The 19,499-nt window shown below is 38.2% G+C and overlaps 1 protein-coding gene across 1 annotated transcript in view; it reads left to right on the plus strand.

Annotated features, from left to right (window-relative positions):
• The window catches only part of wdr62 (WD repeat domain 62), a 31,333-nt gene that overhangs the window by 7,319 nt on the left and 4,515 nt on the right, over positions 1-19,499 (plus strand). Inside the window, exons 8-30 of the mRNA XM_059331059.1 lie at positions 710-861; positions 944-1,133; positions 3,537-3,668; positions 4,008-4,171; positions 5,361-5,452; positions 6,258-6,383; positions 7,219-7,289; positions 8,394-8,515; positions 8,604-8,679; positions 9,275-9,386; positions 9,477-9,540; positions 12,266-12,364; positions 12,447-12,550; positions 12,644-12,696; positions 13,295-13,540; positions 13,899-13,963; positions 14,120-14,277; positions 14,355-14,468; positions 15,692-15,803; positions 15,923-16,001; positions 16,456-16,528; positions 16,969-17,085; positions 17,918-18,185. Of these exons, the coding sequence (XP_059187042.1) occupies positions 710-861; positions 944-1,133; positions 3,537-3,668; positions 4,008-4,171; positions 5,361-5,452; positions 6,258-6,383; positions 7,219-7,289; positions 8,394-8,515; positions 8,604-8,679; positions 9,275-9,386; positions 9,477-9,540; positions 12,266-12,364; positions 12,447-12,550; positions 12,644-12,696; positions 13,295-13,540; positions 13,899-13,963; positions 14,120-14,277; positions 14,355-14,468; positions 15,692-15,803; positions 15,923-16,001; positions 16,456-16,528; positions 16,969-17,085; positions 17,918-18,185 (2,789 nt within the window). The remainder of the gene's footprint in view (positions 1-709; positions 862-943; positions 1,134-3,536; positions 3,669-4,007; positions 4,172-5,360; positions 5,453-6,257; positions 6,384-7,218; positions 7,290-8,393; positions 8,516-8,603; positions 8,680-9,274; positions 9,387-9,476; positions 9,541-12,265; positions 12,365-12,446; positions 12,551-12,643; positions 12,697-13,294; positions 13,541-13,898; positions 13,964-14,119; positions 14,278-14,354; positions 14,469-15,691; positions 15,804-15,922; positions 16,002-16,455; positions 16,529-16,968; positions 17,086-17,917; positions 18,186-19,499) is intronic.

Raw genomic sequence — 19,499 nt, forward strand, 5'->3', positions numbered from 1 at the left:
GTAAAATATACTGCAACACTGGCTTCCTTAAAAATGCACCATTGTAGTTTGAACCCTCCCATCATTCCTTTCAAAATAAGAGCTCTTATTATTCAAGATACACTACTGGTCAAAAGTTTTAGAACACACCAACTTTTCCAGAATTTAATTGAAAATGATGCAGTTTAATGTCTCAGTGTACTCTGAAATTAATGCACATTTGCAACATTTAAAATTCTTTATTGAGCATGATAGTGTTTTGAAAGTAAAAAAAAATATTCAAAATCACATTTTATGTTGGACTAAAGGACTAAAAAAAGACACAAAATGACCAAAAAAAGACACAAAATGACAAAAAAGACACAAAATGACTAAAAAAAGACACAAAATGACCAAAAAAAGACACAAAATGACTTACAAAGACATGAAAAGAATTCAAAAATTGACAAAATAGCCCGAGACTCCATAGAGTTAAGTTGTTAACCCATTTCTTGTTCCCTGAAAAAAGGCCTACTTGTATAATTCTGAAATGTACATTATTTTTCACCTTTTTTTATTTACCTCTGGCAGTTCACCACTTACCTTTGGACCCTTTCAAGCTGTTCATTTGACTTGAACTGCTTGATTTTCAATAAAAAACTGGAAAAATTGGGGTGTTCTAAAACTTTTGGCCTGTACTGTATGTTGATGGAAACATGACCAAATCAATAACTGTTATTGTTGTTGACAGACGTCGTCAGCGAGCTGTCTGGCGGTCAGTGAAGACTTTATCTTCTGTGGTTGTGCTGACGGCGCCATCAGAGTGTTCAGCCCCTCTAACCTGCAGTACATCACCACGCTGCAGCGGCCGCACCGCCTCGGGGTCGACCTCACCCAGAGCAGGTCAAATACTGCACACATCCTGCTGAGATACTGACAGAACACTCGGTGAATGAATACTATAATTGTGTGTCTGTTTCCACAGCAGTCTGTTACCTGCCAGTCCAGGCGCTCAGTACCCTGACACGCTTGCTTTGACCTTTGACCCCGCCGCCAGACACCTGACCTGCGTGTACAATGACCACAGCGTGTATGTGTGGGACGTCAAAGATGTGAGGAACGCTGGGAAGCTCTACTCTGCTCTGTACCACAGCAGCTGTGTGTGGAGCGTAGAAGTAAGTCCACAAATACTGCAAAAACTACCAGAAAAACTTTAGTGATAATATATTATTTATGTGAATATTTTTATTGGGTTTTTATAATACATACAGCACAAGAACATCCATGAACTCAAACACATCCAGAAACTCAAATGTATTGTGCGCACACCATAAAATCAATAAGAAATAATAATAATAATAAAAATAAACATGATTAGAATGTCCCAAATATATTAGCGTTAATGACAATAAGAAAAATAAACAGACATTCTGACACAAAGAAAGGCAATAATGGTAAAACTTCACAAATGATGCAAATCAGCTATACAAAACCGACAGAGGTGAACAGAGAAGTAAAAACAAAAAACAGTAAAATAAATAAGTAAATAAATAAATTCACAGGGCCCTTGAGATCATTTAGTCTACAGGGAGCTTCTCAACATATAGTAGGAACGGTTGCCACGGCTTTTTGAATTTACTTTCTGAGCCTTGAGTCGTATATCTTAGTTGTTCCTTTAGTGATAATATAAATACTACAAATACTAGCAGAAATACCTTAATGATACTATCAATTATGCTAGAAATACAGATGTACCGGTACAGTGGTGTACATATTAGGGCTGGGCGTTTGGAAGAAACCTGCCAACTCAATTGTTTATATCGTTAATAATCGGTTAATCTCAGCATGTATACATGGGCAAAATAAAAGATATATATACACTACTATGCAAAAGCCTTTTTTTGGCAACATTATCTTTATTCAGTTTTCAAAATGTTTCCAAAATACATAAATATACTGAAATAAGAGTGCTCTCACAACAAAGGAGACATCAGGTGCAACTAAATTATTGTCCAGCATTCAGATTGTCCTTCCTTGAAAATCAGGAATTTATAAGATAACATAGAGCAACACTTAGGTGAAAGTACAAATATAAAATACAAACAAACCAAAACCAGAAACAAAAACAAACAAACAAAAGAAACAACAACCAGAATAATAATAATAAGAGTTTCTCCATCTTATCACAAGTTAGCCCAGGTTATTTCACTATTTAGCATGGTTCAAAAATACAAATGCAGATGTACAATTCACACAGAATAAAGAAATCGCATATCAAAATTTTTTTATTTTAGATCACTGCAAGAGATTACCCCTAACTACGCCTCGTCGGCTTCATTCCTCACATTACTTAAATCTACACTCTCCATATATTCCATAAAAGGACCCCAAATGAAAAGCCTCTTTTGATAGTGGACACTTTTATTTTGAAAGGATGAAAAGAGACTTGATCCTGATAATTATTTCATGCTTTAGCCCCTGAAGAGGCATGAGGTTATTTATTTATTTTTTTTTTTTACAGTAATCGTATATTTGTGTTTAAATAAGTTTTGGATACAATTAATTATTCATGCTAGCAAGGTTTGATACAGTAAGCTAGTTTTGCTAAAATTTATACTGTTAATGAATAACTTTGTGTGTTATTATAATTGTTATTGAAACGTTCAATATAAACTTCAATATATTCAAAATTGTAGCTTTATCCAACTTAATTTTCAGCTCACTGGCTTATTGACGTACGGCCGCAGATCTGAACGATCGACCATTAATCAATCATAAATTAATTACTGTAAACGGGTTGCACTTATATAGTGCTTTTACCCAAAGCGCTTTACATTACGCACTACGCTCATTCTAGGAGTGTGCCATATCGTATCGTTCACGATAATATCGGTATATTTTTTTTATGGTTAAAAAAACGCATATCATGATATTGGCAACATTCCTACTTCTTGATGTAGTGACGTAAGGTTAATATTAGCTAACAATTAAAGTTGTTTTAATCACAAAAAGCTACTTACTCTCGGTCGCTAAACACATGCAGCTTTCAAAATAAGAGCACGGTGTGTTAACAGAATCCACCACAGAACTTACAAGAAGACTGTCAAAATAAGATGCCTTAAATAAAACATACAAGAACCTTTATTCTCCTTTACAAAATGTCATTAAAATATGCCCCCGAAACCCCTAAATGGTTATTTTTATTATTTGCTCATACTCAAGAGTCAAGAGTAAACGTTTTTGTATTTGGCAACTGTTGAGATTTGCACTTAACACTACATTTTAGATTTTTATTTATTAATATAGACTAAAAAAAACATATTTTCTATATCTTTTTAAGTATTTCGTAATATCGTGAAGAATAATCGTTATCGCAAAAATAGCCTGAAATATCGTGATATTCTTTCAGGGCCATATCGCCCAGCCCTAACTCATTCACACATTCATAGTCTTTTTCATACTGGTGGCCGAGGCTACCACTTACTGGACGAAAGCTCTACCAGCTGAGCCACAGCCACCCGAATTATTCCCATCCCCAGTACTTATACTGTATAATAGTGAGTCCTCTTGGTGTTCAGGTGTACCCGGAGCTGTCAGATGTGTCTCAGGCCTGCCTGCCTCCGTCCTCCTTCCTCACCTGCTCCTCTGATAACACTGTCAGACTGTGGACCACCGAGCCCCCGACCGCACACAGAAACCTCTACAGCAACGTAAGCAACGTACAAGTACTTCTACCATATGGGTCAATGACGTGATCTAACGCAGTGTCAGTTGGTGTAACCATTAATTTTTTTTTTACAGGAAAATAAATGTGAACTTAAATGAGAAAAAAATACAATCCATGTTTACATTGCAACATTATGGTATATAACAAATTTTACATAATTTGTCTAAACTTTAGGAAAGTATGTCCCGCCCAATAATGATGAAATGTGTAAATGTAGAAATACTCAGAAATATATATATTTTTTTAAATTAAGAAATTAAATGTATAAGTCCACTTAAATACACTGTAGGTGGATAAAGGTCCTCTCCTGTGTGTTTTTTAGGACCTGCTGAGGATTCTGTACGTGGGGGAGGACACGCAGCACCTGCAGGCTGAGGGGGAGCGAGGGGAGGCCGCCGGGGCTGATGGGAAGGCTGGGATCAGAGTACTGGGGATCAGCCCTGATGGACAACACCTGGCAGCTGGAGACCGCTGTGGAAACCTGCGGTGAGACACACACACACACACACCAAGGTTATAATAGTTTTGGATTTTTCATTAGTTTTAGTTTTAATTTCGTTGTGAATTTTTGTTATCAAATTCAGTTAGTTTTAGTTAGTTTTTAGAGTGAGTTTTCTAGTTTTAGTTTAGTTTTTATTTTTTGAAAATGCTTAGTTTTAGTTTAGTTTTTATTAGTTTTAGTGTTAGTTTTAGTTTTTTTGTAATGGGCTATGTGTTGGTGCCAGATTCAAAGAGTTCATAATAAATGTTTCCTTTATTTCCTTTGGTTTATCATCTCAGCCCCAATAAGGTTATTAACTGTTTTGAATTTTGGTTCTAGTGTAAACATCCCAGTCTCAGTAAACATATTCACCATGTGTTGCATGTTCAAATAGAAACACTGAATTATGAATGAAAAAAGTTGACAAAAACGAAAAGGACATTTTCACTATAATTTTAGTTAGTTTTAGTTAGTTTTGTAACCACAAAATACAGTTTCAGTTAGTTATCATTTTTTTAAAAACTCTCGTTTTTATATTTATTTCAGTTAACGAAAATGTTTTTTTCAATTCTAGTTTTCGTTATTTCGTTAGTTTTCGTTAACTATAATAACTTTGACACACACACACACACACACACCTGTGCTGTGAGGACTTTGTACTGAGTGTTGTCTCTCTGCTGCCCTCTGCTGGACCACTCTGGAACCAAACACCTCTTCACTGTGTGTTCTGTGAGTCTTTTGTTTATCAAAAAACATTAGATAATAGGCATTATCATTGGAGTTTGAGCTGTCCGACAGTCCTTCAGCGCATCATATTGGTCACTTTTTCTGTAAAAATACTACCAGATAATGTTCATAACACATGGTGCCATACATTTCAGCTGCATTTAAAATACGATTTGCTTTCTGTGATGAGTGGATGATGAACAGATGGCTCGTATAATATATATATGCAGACAATGTTCACCCTTATAGGTGAAAGTGTGCTCAATTTTGACTTTATAAATATTTTCTTGGACTCTAGTTACTGTCCTAAACACGGCATTTATCAGGGATGATCCTGAGACTGAAAAGTTTAAACTGAGACACAATAAAGATCAGCTGACATGCTGCTGCTGCAACAAAAACGTGGTGAAACCGCAAAACTACATTCTAACTGGACGTATTTACAATGAGCTGTGTCTGTGTGTTTAGTATCTTTGGTCTGGAGTTCCTGGACGAGCTGGTAAAGATTGAGGCTCATGACTCGGAGGTGTTGTGTCTGGAGTTCTCCCCCACATCTACAGGTAAGACCTCAGGTCAAAGGTTATGAACAGTACTGCACTCTGACCCTCTTAACCCATCATCCTGCCAGAGGGTTTAAAGCAGGGGTGTCAAACTCAAATACACAATGGGCCAAAATTTAAAACTTGAATAAAATCGCGGGCCAACATTGAACAAATAAACCTTTTAATATATACCAAACATGTTTTGCTTTAACATTAAATATGGAACTAGCAACACTTATAAACATACAATATATAACTAAATAGTGCAGACATGCAAAATAAAATTTCAAATAAAAAACACATCAATGTCATTAATTTATTAAATAAAAATTAAATAAAAATCATATGCCTCTTTTCTATTTGCATCCTTGTGATTTAAATATCAAAATAAACTTTTTCAACAGGTTAATAAATTCTGCCTTTCTTTTCGCCATTTTTGGGAAGGGGTAGCTGGGAGACAGCTCTAGCTTGAGGTTGCTATGACGACTGTCACAGAGGAGCGTTTCTGGGTCCTGTCCTGATTGACGCGCCAAAACAACAGCAGGGCATTGTGGGATTTGTAGTATTAGCTGTAAATGCGCCATATAATACCAGCGGGTCAGCTTTTATAGTACAATAATATAATAATTTGGTATTGCCTTCCGGGCCAAATAAAATTACACTGCGGGCCAGAGTTTGACACCCCTGCTCTACACTGACATGTAGGTAAATCTGGATCTGTGTCTTCTTTAGAGTCATATGAGAAGTTTTCAGTTGTAGCTTGAGAGGTTGGATGCTCATTTTGTGAAGTAAACGCCAGCATGTTGACTCTTTGCTGTTTCAGGTGTGAAGCTGTTGGCGTCGGCCAGCAGGGATCGACTAATCCACGTCTTCAACCTGGACAAGAACTACAGTCTGGAGCAGACGCTGAACGACCACTCAGCCTCCATCACTGCTATCAAGTTCACCGGTTAGTAACCTCTTATGCTCCACGCCAAGGTTATTATAGTTAACGAAAACTAACGAAATAACGAAAACTAGAATTGAAAAAACATTTTCGTTAACTGAAATGAAAATAAAAACTAGAGCTTTTAAAAAAACATAACTAACTGAAACTGTATTGTGTGGTTACAAAACTAACTGAAATTATAGTGAAAATGTCCTTAGTTTTCGTTTTTGTCAACTTTTTTCATTCATAATTCAGTGTTTCTATTTGAACATGCAACACATGGTAAATATGTTTACTGAGACTGGGATGTTTACACTAGAACCAAAATTCAAAACACCCAGAACTGTAAGAGTTAATAACCTTATTGGGGCTGAGATGATAAACCAAAGGAAATAAAGGCAAAATTTATTATGACCTCTTTGAATCTGGCACCCAACACATAGCCCATTACAAAAAAAACTAAAACTAACACTAAAACTAATAAAAACTAAACTAAAACTAAGCATTTTCAAAAACTAAAAACTAAACTAAAACTAGAAAACTCACTCTAAAAACTAACTAAAACTAACTGAATTTGAAAAGAAAAATTCACAACAAAATTAAAACTTAAAGTAATGAAAAATCCAAAACTATTATAACCTTGCTCCACACAGGTAAACCTGTATGTTGCTCATTCAGGGGAAAAATCATACTTTTCTCGTCAGGTTCCTGTTCACACTGACTTTGTTTTTACAAAGATCCAAGAGTAGAAAATGTATCACTACACAGACTGACAGAAAGTCTGTGCAGCCCTTTTGTGTCCAGACAGAAATGGTTCCCTGTGTTACCTGTGTTACCTGTGTTACCTGTGCTCCAGGTGAGAGTCCTGAGGTCCGGATGGTGAGCTGTGGAGCCGACAAAAGCATATACTTCCAGACAGCTGAGCAGGTTGGCTTAAATATTAACAGATATCAATGCACTTCTGTTTTTATTAGCCCTCTGAACCCCAAAAGCATGTATTCTTTAAGAGGTCGCAAAAAATACACTTAAGAAAGAAACTGTAAAGACGAGTATAATTGTCTGAGTTTAAGTTTCGAAAGTTTCCATTAGAAAAATTTACCAAAACAAATATTAATATTGTGATATTTCCTCAAAATCAACTATGTATTCTACTGGTATTTTTTTTTACAAATATTCACTTAAAATCCGATAGAACTGCAGGCTGTTTACACAGAGCAGAGAGGAGAGGACAAGAGAGGCTGTAAAAATGAAAATAGTTAAAAACTTGTAATATGTGGAACAAACATTTTTTTTCTAACATTCGTGACCCTGATGGAAACTTGGACAGGTGTTGTGTATATATAAATTCCATTTTAATCAACATTTAAAAGAAAAAAAAAAAAAAAAAACAACTTGTGATTTATTATAACTGTGTTATTCTGCAAAATATAATTTTTTTTTAGTTTACACTTCTAGCCATGATTTTTGTAGATAGATAGATAGATATACTTTATTTATCCCAAGCTGGGAAATTACAGTGTAGCAGCAGCATTACACACAGAGACAATAACAACACAATTAAATAAAAAGAACAACCTAGGCATACTTCAAGCAATAAAATATAAAAATACAATAAAATGTAATGTAAAAATAAAAATAAAGTGTCTACAGAAGGAGTATGTATTAAGGAGTAGAATTCCAGTGCAGAATAAATATGAATATGCAGTATAAAAATGTTGGTGCCTTGAAACAAATACGGTGCAATGAACAGTGTGCATAAAAACACATAAAGTGCATAACGACGGTATGTAATGAACCAGAATATTTGTTATTGTACAGTGTGATGGCATGTGGCAGGAAAGATTTTTTATATTTTTCCCTAAAGATATAAAAACTCTAAAGTAAAATACAAGGCCACAGTGAGAAAAAGGTGCAAAAGAAATGCCCAGAAATGGCTAGTTGGGGTTTAGAGATTTAAAGAAGCTTTATTCAGATACAAACTGCTGATCCCTGTGTCCCGTAACTTCTCTGTTCATGATGTCGTATGTTCAGACGGCAGACGGTCCGGCGTTCTCCAGGAGACACCATGTGGTGGAGAAAACCATGCTGTACGACATGGACCTGGACTCATCAAGGACGCACGTCGCCATCGCCTGTCAGGACCGAAACGTCAGGTCAGAAACAAGAAAAAAAACAAAACGTGATAGTTAAATTATAATTGGGATGATCAGCTGATGAACACCGACTTTTCTGTGTTTTCAGGGTGTACAACGTGGAAACTGGGAAGCTGAAAAAGTGTTTGAAAGGCTCGTCCAGCGATGAAGGAGCTCTGCTCAAGGTGAGGACACATTGATAAATCACAGTCCAGACAATCAAAGTAAATATTAAACTTGCAGAGTGGACCCAACTGATGACAGAGACTGCATCATTTGAATATATGATTGCCAGGAAAAACAATGTTAAAGGGAATTTCCATTTAGTATGGGATTATTTTGTTCAATACATTAAGGACTTGTCACAGTAAGCGTATGTTGTTGTCCTCGCTTTGGGTTGACTGCCTGTTTTTTTTTTTTACATTTTTTTAATTTTTTTAATTTTTTTTAAAATTTTAATTTAATGTATTTATTTAATTAAAATTTTTTTTTTTTTTCTTGTCTGTTTTTGGTGTCTGTCTCGGTTGTTTGTAAGTGTCTGTACTATATGTTGAAAAATTAAATAAATACTTTAATAAAAAAAAAATGAATTCCTTTTTGATCTGTCTCTCTGGCTGCCAAAATAAGTTTGTGTCTCTTCAATTCAAAGCATTAAATGAATAGTCTTAAGTTGTTCAGGTGCTGAAGCAGCACAAAGACATGAATACAGAGGAAGTAAAATAATACATATAACAAGAACCATCATCATCATCTCTCTTGCTGTGATGTGATTGGCTGCAGGTTCAGATGGATCCTTCTGGCTCGTTCTTTGCCACCAGCTGCTCCGACAAAAACATCACCATCTTTGACTACGAGTCAGGAGAGTGTGTCGCCACCCTGTTCGGACACTCCGGTGAGTAAATCCAAGAATTGTTTCTAAAGCACTGGGTGTCCTTTTTTTCTGTCTTAAGGTGTGATTTACCAGCTGAGTTTGTTTCCCCAGAGATCGTCACCTGTATGAGGTTCAGTCAGGACTGCAGCCACCTCATCACTGTCTCCGGAGACAGGTAGACTGTGCTTCATTATGTACAGGCAAACTGTCCTCTATTAGAGACAAGTAAACTCCTTTATTAGAGTCAAGTAAACTCCTTTATTAAAGGAGTTTACTTGACTTTAATAAAGGAGTTAACTTGTCTCTATTAAAGGAGTTTACTCGTCTTTATTAAAGTCAAGTAAACTCCTTTAATAAAGTCGAGTAAACTCCTTTATTAGAGACGAGTAAACTCCTTCATTAGAGACGAGTAAACTCCTTTATTAGAGTCCAGTAAACTCCTTTAATAAAGTTGAGTAAACTCCTTTATTAAACTCAAGTAAACTCCTTTAATAGAGACAAGTAAACTCCTTTATTAAACTCAAGTAAACTCCTTTAATAGAGACAAGTAAACTCCTCTATTAAACTCAAGTGAACTCCTTTAATAGAGACAAGTAAACTCCTTTATTAGAGACAAGTAAACTCCTTTATTAGAGACAAGTAAACTCCTTTATTAGAGACAAGTAAACTCCTTTATTAGAGACAAGTAAACTCCTTTATTAGAGACAAGTAAACTCCTTTATTAGAGTCAAGTAAACTCCTTTATTAGAGTCAAGTAAACTCCTTTATTAGAGTCAAGTAAACTCCTTTATTAGAGTCAAGTAAACTCCTTTAATAAAGTCGAGTAAACTCCTTTATTAGAGACAAGTAAACTCCTTTATTAAACTCAAGTAAACTCCTTTAATAGAGACAAGTAAACTCCTTTATTAAACTCAAGTAAACTCCTTTAATAGAGACAAGTAAACTCCTTTATTAGAGACAAGTAAACTCCTTTATTAGAGACGAGTAAACTCCTTTATTAAACTCGAGTAAACTCCTTTATTAGAGACAAGTAAACTCCTTTATTAGAGACAAGTAAACTCCTTTATTAAACTCGAGTAAACTCCTTTATTAGAGACAAGTAAACTCCTTTATTAGAGACAAGTAAACTCCTTTATTAAACTCGAGTAAACTCCTTTAATAAAGTCGAGTAAACTCCTTTAATAAAGTCGAGTAAACTCCTTTAATAAAGTCGAGTAAACTCCTTTAATAAAGTCGAGTAAACTCCTTTAATAAAGTCGAGTAAACTCCTCTAATAAAGTCGAGTAAACTCCTTTAATAAAGTCGAGTAAACTCCTTTATTAGAGACAAGTAAACTCCTTTATTAGAGACAAGTAAACTCCTTTATTAGAGACAAGTAAACTCCTTTATTAGAGACAAGTAAACTCCTTTATTAGAGACGAGTAAACTCCTTTATTAAACTCGAGTAAACTCCTTTATTAGAGACAAGTAAACTCCTTTATTAGAGACAAGTAAACTCCTTTATTAAACTCGAGTAAACTCCTTTATTAGAGACAAGTAAACTCCTTTATTAGAGACAAGTAAACTCCTTTATTAAACTCGAGTAAACTCCTTTAATAAAGTCGAGTAAACTCCTTTAATAAAGTCGAGTAAACTCCTTTAATAAAGTCGAGTAAACTCCTTTAATAAAGTCGAGTAAACTCCTTTAATAAAGTCGAGTAAACTCCTCTAATAAAGTCGAGTAAACTCCTTTAATAAAGTCGAGTAAACTCCTTTATTAGAGACAAGTAAACTCCTTTATTAGAGACAAGTAAACTCCTTTATTAGAGACAAGTAAACTCCTTTATTAGAGACAAGTAAACTCCTTTATTAGAGACAAGTAAACTCCTTTATTAGAGACAAGTAAACTCCTTTATTAGAGTCCAGTAAACTCCTTTATTAGAGTCCAGTAAACTCCTTTATTAGAGTCCAGTAAACTCCTTTATTAGAGTCCAGTAAACTCCGTTATTAGAGTCCAGTAAACTCCGTTATTAGAGTCCAGTAAACTCCGTTATTAGAGTCCAGTAAACTCCGTTATTAGAGTCCAGTAAACTCCGTTATCAGAGTCCAGTAAACTCCGTTATCAGAGTCCAGTAAACTCCGTTATCAGAGTCCAGTAAACTTCGTTATCAGAGTCCAGTAAACTCCGTTATCAGAGTCCAGAAAACTCCGTTATCAGAGTCCAGAAAACTCCGTTATCAGAGTCCAGAAAACTCCGTTATCAGAGTCCAGAAAACTCCGTTATCAGAGTCCAGAAAACTCCGTTATCAGAGTCCAGAAAACTCCGTTATCAGAGTCCAGAAAACTCCGTTATCAGAGTCCAGAAAACTCCGTTATCAGAGTCCAGTAAACTCCGTTATTAGAGTCCAGTAAACTCCGTTATTAGAGTCCAGTAAACTCCGTTATTAGAGTCCAGTAAACTCCGTTATTAGAGTCCAGTAAACTCCGTTATTAGAGTCCAGTAAACTCCGTTATTAGAGTCCAGTAAACTCCGTTATTAGAGTCCAGTAAACTCCGTTATTAGAGTCCAGTAAACTCTGTTATTAGAGTCAAGTAAACTCCGTTATTATATTCCAGTAAACTCCTTTAATAAAGTCGAGTAAACTCCTTTAATAAAGTCGAGTAAACTCCTTTAATAAAGTCGAGTAAACTCCTTTAATAAAGTCGAGTAAACTCCTTTATTAAACTCGAGTAAACTCCTTTATTAAAGTTGAGTAAACTCCTTTAATAAAGTCGAGTAAACTCCTTTATTAAACTCAAGTAAACTCCTTTTATTAGAGTCAAGTCAACTCTTTTTTAGAGACAGGTAAACATTCTCTGTGTTCTTATGTGTTAGAATTAAGCCTTAAATAATAATGAATTGTGTGTTCTTTTTTGTGTAGTTGTGTGTTTGTGTGGCGTCTAGACCCTCAAATGACGAAGACGATGAGGAAGAGGCGTGGGCTCAAACTGCCAGCTGCACCGAGGCAGCAGAGCATCAGGTGAGTGAGGATGAGGCTGATGAAGGAGAGCTGCTGCAGCAGGAAGCTTCAGGTGTTCACTGTGTTGCTGTTGTTGTTTCAGGAGGGAGACCTTCATCACTGGGCCGTCAGCTCAGCTGCCTCAGACGCTGGAGGAGGAGGAGGAGACAGACCTCGGGACACCGGACAGACTGGACTCTGCTCATGGTGAGGAGGAGGAGGAGGAGGAGGAGGAGGAGGAGGAGGAGGAAGAGTGACAGACCACAGACAGACAGTATTTGAATGTTGTTGTTGTTTCAGATGCTCCACTGCTTCAGACCAACGGGAAGCTGCCCATGTGGTTCAGAAAACTGGTCAGTTCACTGTTGTTCTCTTCATTACTGATCACTCTACAGCAAGGGTGTCAAACTCTGGCCCGCGGGCCAAATTTGGCCCGCAGTGTAATTTTATTTGGCCCGCAAGGCAATACCAAATTATTATATAATTATTGTACTATAAAAGCTGACCTGCCGGTATTATACGTCGCATTTACCGCTAATGCTAGATTTATTATTGTTATTTTATTTTTAAATGTATTAACCTGTTGAAAAACTTTATTTTGATATTTAAATCAGAAGGATGTAAATAGAAAAGAGGCATACGACTTTTATTTAATTTTTATTTAATAAATTAATGACATTGTGTTTTTTATTTGAAATTTGATTTTGCATGTCTGCACTATTTAGTTATATATTGTATGTTTATAAGCGTTGCTGGTTCCATATTTAATGTTAAAGCAAAACATGTTTGGTATATATTAAAAGGTTTATTTGTTCAATGTTGGCCCGCGATTTTATTCAAGTTTTAGATTTTGGCCCATTGTGTATTTGAGTTTGACACCCCTGCTCTACAGATAATCAGTCAGTCAGGGGATTGATTTTATGTTTTGAATGTATGATGTGTGTTCAGCAGGGCCAGGGTGGAGCCTCCTCCACCGTCCCGTCAGGCACCGAGCCTCGTCAGGTGCGGAGCCGGTGGACGGAGCAGCTGAACCCTCTGACCATCTGCTCCAACTTCTCCCCGAGTCCCACCAAGAGTCAGGAGGAGGAGGAGGAGCAGAGAGAGGAGGAAGAGGAGGAAGAGGAAGAGGAGGACTTCCACCCTCAGAGTCTGGAGAGTCTGCTGGGAGAGGATGAAGAGGAGGAGGAAGAGGAGGAGGTGATGATTTATGATTTCATTATTTTCAGGTAGTTAAACCAGACAGTCTTGATGAAATAAACCACAGACTGTATATAAAATGGACATCTGGAAGTATAGGTTCTAATCCCCTCCCCCTCCATGTTAGTGGATGGGACATGAGCCAAACTAAAAACAAAGTAGAGGTAAGTAAACCAAAAGAACTGGTTATGGTTTTGTGTAGCCTCAAGGTGATGGTATATGAATATTTTAATTTGCAAAACAAATGATGTTCTCTGAGGATGGAAATGTGTGTGTTTACTCTTAGTGGAAACTATTCTCTGTAAACTGAGTGAGCAGGTGAGACACCTGACTGTCTCTGACTGTGTGTGATGTTCAGGTGCTGCAGAATCCAGGTGAGAACAGGAGCAGCTACATCCTCTACCCCAACACCACCGCTGACAGGTGAGGCTCTTCATCAGGTATCAAATGTGTCCCATACTAATGTTTCCTAAAATGCATATAGGGGAAACACTGGTTTAAGATATGTCACAATTTTGGGGGGATATGGGTAGTTGTAAACTTATAAATGAATATGTTCTTGTGTGTTTGTGTGCTCAGGGAGTTTGACGTGGAGGGTGTGGCTGACCCTCCACAGTCTCTCACCCAGTTGGAGGTCAGAGGTCAGGGGGTGGGGCCAGTGTGGAGCACTCAGCTGAGTCCGGACTCGGCCCTCTCTGAAGGCTCAGCAGGAAGTCTGGAGCAGCAGCACGATGCCGGTCAGAAAACAGCACGCCCCTTTTATTATTAATAAAATATTATTATGTGAGATTATTAAAGCCCGTCTCTCCATCAGATACAGACTCCCTCAGTCAGGGCAGCTCTGTGGGCAGTCTGGGCCTCGAGGACGACGAGGACAGAAACTCCCTGAAGAACCACTTTGACACTCTGGCCTCAAGTCTGACTGATGGTAACAAACTCTCCTCACCACCATCACTCTGTCCTCCATCACTCTGTCCTCCATCAATCTGTCCTCCATCACTCTGTCCTCCATCACTCTGTCCTCCATCACTCTGTCCTCTATCACTCTGTCCTCCATCCATCTGTCCTCCATCACTCTGTCCTCCATCACTCTGTCCTCCATCACTCTGTCCTCCATGACTCTGTCCTCCATCACTCTGTCCTCCATCCATCTGTCCTCCATCACTCTGTCCTCCATCCATCTGTCCTCCATCCATCTGTCCTCCATCACTCTGTCCTCCATCACTCTGTCCTCCATCACTCTGTCCTCCATCCATCTGTCCTCCATCCATCTGTCCTCCATCAATCTGTCCTCCATCACTCTGTCCTCCATCACTCTGTCCTCCATCAATCTGTCCTCCATCACTCTGTCCTCCATCACTCTGTCCTCTATCACTCTGTCCTCCATCACTCTGTCCTCCATCACTCTGTCCTCCATCCATCTGTCCTCCATCACTCTGTCCTCCATGACTCTGTCCTCCATCACTCTGTCCTCCATCCATCTGTCCTCCATCACTCTGTCCTCCATCCATCTGTCCTCCATCCATCTGTCCTCCATCACTCTGTCCTCCATCACTCTGTCCTCCATCAATCTGTCCTCCATCAATCTGTCCTCCATCCATCTGTCCTCCATCACTCTGTCCTCCATTCATCTGTCCTCCATCACTCTGTCCTCCATCCATCTGTCCTCCATCACTCTGTCCTCCATCACTCTGTCCTCCATCAATCTGTCCTCCATCACTCTGTCCTCCATCACTCTGTCCTCCATGCATCTGTCCTCCATGCATCTGTCCTCCATCCATCTGTCCTCCATGCATCTGTCCTCCATCACTCTGTCCTCCATCCATCTGTCCTCCATCACTCTGTCCTCCATCACTCTGTCCTCCATCACTCTGTCCTCCATCCATCTGTCCTCCATCCATCTGTCCTCCATCCATCTGTCCTCCATCACTCTGTCCTCCATCAATCTGTCCTCCATCACTCTGTCCTCCATCCATCTGTCCTCCATCCATCTGTCCTCCATCCATCTGTCCTCCATCACTCTGTCCTCCATCACTCTGTCCTCCATCACTCTGTCCTCCATCAATCTGTCCTCCATCACTCTGTCCTCCATCCATCTGTCCTCAATGCTGTCTCCTCCTGTATCAGTCTGTCCACAATGCTTTTTTTCAGAGAAGTTTGACACAGACCCGAGGACTCTGCAGCCTCCGGAGGAGAAACACTACCTGAACCCTCGACTCAGTATCTCCACGCGCTTCCTGTCCCGATTCCAGGACAGAATCAGGTCAGTCCAACCACAGTCCTCAGGGACTCTGAGGAACAAAATGACCTTCTTCTTTGCCTACAGTTTTAACTGGTGGTCATCGTCATGGAGATAACGGTCTGTTCCTGCTGTGTTTTCAGGGCGTGGCCGAGCCGAGCTCTGCCTCCTGTCTCAATTTCAACCAGGATCTCAGAGGAGAGCATTGTTGGCAACGCATCGGTACCAACACACCTGAAACACAAAAACACACCCGAAATTCAAGAAACACATCTGAAACCCAACAAAAAAACACACCTGAGAGACGCTAAACACACCTGAGAGACTCTAAACGCACCTGAGAGACACTAAACGTACCCGATATACACCTGAGAGACGCTTAAGGGGGCTGCTGAGGCTCAGTTGGTAGAGCGGGTTGCCCACCTGATTCACACCTGAGAGATGCTAAACACACCTGATTCACACCTGAGACACAGTGACCACACCTGAATGGCATTAACACACCTGTTTCAAACTAAGCACGTCTGAAGCTCACCTGAGAGACACTTAAAGCAGCTGATACACACTTGAGAGACACTAAATGCACCTTATTCACACCTGAGAGACAGTAAACGCAACACTGTGATGCTCAACACCTTGACAGTTGGTAAATAAAGTTTAATTGTTTGTTTTTCAGGTGAACTCTGAGTCGAGCAGCGAGGTCACCTCGACTGAGTTGGCTCAGAAAGAACACGACAACAACAGTGGTGGTGAGTCATTTAGTTTGTTTTTATATCTGGTTTTCTGATGACTTGCAGAAATCATTATAGACTGAAAACAGGAAGTCTGCTTTGAGTGGGCGTTTGTTGGCTGAGCATGACTGGTGAAGGACGCGGCCAGATATTTTCTGTACCACAAGTCTTCGTTTGATCTAAGGATTGATATAATTCATGTCCCATGCAGAAAAATACAATTTTAATTTCTTCCATTTTGAAATTACAATTTCAGTTAAATAAGTACACAAGTGAACATTTGGCATATATTAGAAAAATACATTCAAGTTCTACTTTAAAGAACAGCCACAGCTCAGGTCTGAGGTGTATGAACCACAAACTTCTGGAGAAGACGTAGAAAGAACAAAAGAACAGAAGCTCCAGGATTCTACCCTGAGGGACTCCGTAAGAGTGTGTGTATGTGTGTGTGATCACAGCGAGACGCAGCCAGTCAGTCCTTCGTCGTAGAAGTTCCTGCGAGATTTCCCAACAAGCCCTGTGTCGCCCAACACGCAGGCGACAAACTGTGGTCCCATGCAGAGAAATGCTGCGAGGTGTGTGTGTGTGTGTGTGTGTGTGGACAACTGGGTGTTTGTGTTGTTGTTGTTGGGTTTTCTTTCTGCGGTAAAACTCACAAGGTGGTTGGAGGTCAAACTGTCTTCTGTCTCTGTATCAAATCCAGGCCCCCACCCCCCTGGTCACAGTCCAGAAAAAGTCCAAAATATACACTACTGGTCAAAAGTTTTAGAACACACCAACTTTTCCAGAATTTAATTGAAAATGATGCAGTTTAATGTCTCAGTGTACTCTGAAATGAATGCACATTTGCAACATTTAAAATTCTTTATTGAGCATGATAGTGTTTTGAAAATAAAAAAAAGATTCAAAATCACATTTTATGTTGAACTAAAGGACTAAAAAAAGACACAAAATGACCAACATAAAAGACACAAATTGACAAAAAAAAGACACCAAAAGACACAAAATGACTTACAAAGACATGAAAAATAATTCAAAAATGGACAAAATAGCCCAAGACTCCATAGAGTTAAGTTGTTAACCCATTTCTTGTTCCCTGAAAAAGGCCTACTTGTATAATTCTGAAATGTACATTATTTTCCAGTTTTGGTTAAGCTTACCTTTTTTTATTTACCTCTGGCAGTTCACCACTTACCTTTGGACCCTTTCAAGCTGTTCATTTGACTTGAACTGCTTGAATTTCAATAAAAAATGGAAACATTGGGGTGTTCTAAAACTTTTGACCGGTAGTGTATGTTTTCACGTTTCCAGTATGTTATCGCCTGGAGTTCTATATTTACCCGTCAGCAGTTTTTTTTTTTTCTTCTCTCACCTTCTTCTTCTTCTTCTTCTTCTTTAACCAATCAGACGTCACCACTGGGACTCTGGTGGCCCACAACAGCAGCACGGTCTCCGCAGTCCAGCAGGGGCCTCCTCGGCTTGGATACCTGGGAACCACAGCCAGTTCCAGGGCCAAACTAAACCAGGAGCCTCCCACTTCCTCCAGCCAGGAGGAGGAGGAGGAGAAGGAGAACCTGTCCTCCTCAGACCTCCCCCAGCCTCCTGCCCCCCTGCTGTCTACCGGTCTGGACCTATACAGCGCCAAACCTGACCCCCATCAGGACCAGATGAGCAGGTAACAGCTGGTCCCACTGCCAGCCCACTTTGTCTTTTTAAATATTCATTCTTATTGAATCATGTCGACAGCCAAAGGTTAAATATTGTTTATTGTTTATTGAATGGATCCCCATTAGCTGACTAAAAAGACATAGAAAATGACATACAAACAACACAAACAAAATAAACAAAAACAGTACATACAAGAAAAACTAACAAACTCAATTAATACATACATGCAATACTGTTAAAAAATTCTACATTCATATTTACCCGACAAATGTTATACTGCAAAAATCATTCATTCAGATGTCTGTAGTGTCAATATCAGCTGTATACATTTATAATTTATCATTTCATTAGAGAACATTTAAAAGGAAGAATCATCCGGCTACAGATATAGCAGAGAAAAATAAATAAAATAAAATAAGAAAACAAAATAAATAAAACAAAATAAATCGCAACATATTAGTAATCATTCCAAATACTTGGACAAACAAGTCAGAATTTTTTTTTTTTTTTTTTAAATGTAATTGTTCGATAAAAGAAATTGTTTTGTATTTTTTAAATTTAAAAGTTGTTTTATTTAAAAAAAGGTTGTAATTGTTTCAAATTTAAGTCAAAATATTGCAGATTTTTTAGAATAGTGTTTATTTTTTTATTATGTTGGACTTATTATATTTAAACTTAAACGCAATGCGTTGCCTTGACTCACACTATGACAACATAGATTCCTGCTTGATGTTGTGTCTTAGTTTAATGTATTATTATTATTATTATTAGCTGACTAGCGGTCAGAGAAGCGGTGGATAAACACATTTTATTTGCCCTTTAAATTCTTTAAAATAAAGGCCTCTGTTGATTGTGCTCTCCACAGCATTAGTCGACCTGTTTTTACGAATGAGAATGGCCACTTTCAGGCGATGGATACATATTTTTTCCTAAAAATTCTTAACAATTAAAGACTACTTAATTTAGTTATTTAAAAGCTTTTACTAGGCAGCAAAGTCAAAAAACATTAGGTTTTCATCACATGACTTATTCAGCTGAAGGTGAACCTGAAACGGTAAATTAAGATATCTGAAAGTACAAACAGCGACACAGGACAGAAACTGAATCACAGAGATTCATTCAAGATCAATTTTATTTTTAATTCCTCTTGGGTCTCCTGCACAGACTAGTAACACAAGGCCGAAATTCACTTTGCATTTGGTGTGAACGCATCATAAAATTGTAATATTTAACTTGTCCATGTATCATTTTTTCTTTTTATTTTGTGAGAGCATTATCATACAGTGCTTACTTTCAGACAATATACAATAGTATTTCTGCC

This window comes from Centropristis striata, chromosome 4, assembly GCF_030273125.1.
Source record: "Centropristis striata isolate RG_2023a ecotype Rhode Island chromosome 4, C.striata_1.0, whole genome shotgun sequence".
In the NCBI taxonomy this organism is placed as follows: Eukaryota; Metazoa; Chordata; class Actinopteri; order Perciformes; family Serranidae; genus Centropristis; species Centropristis striata.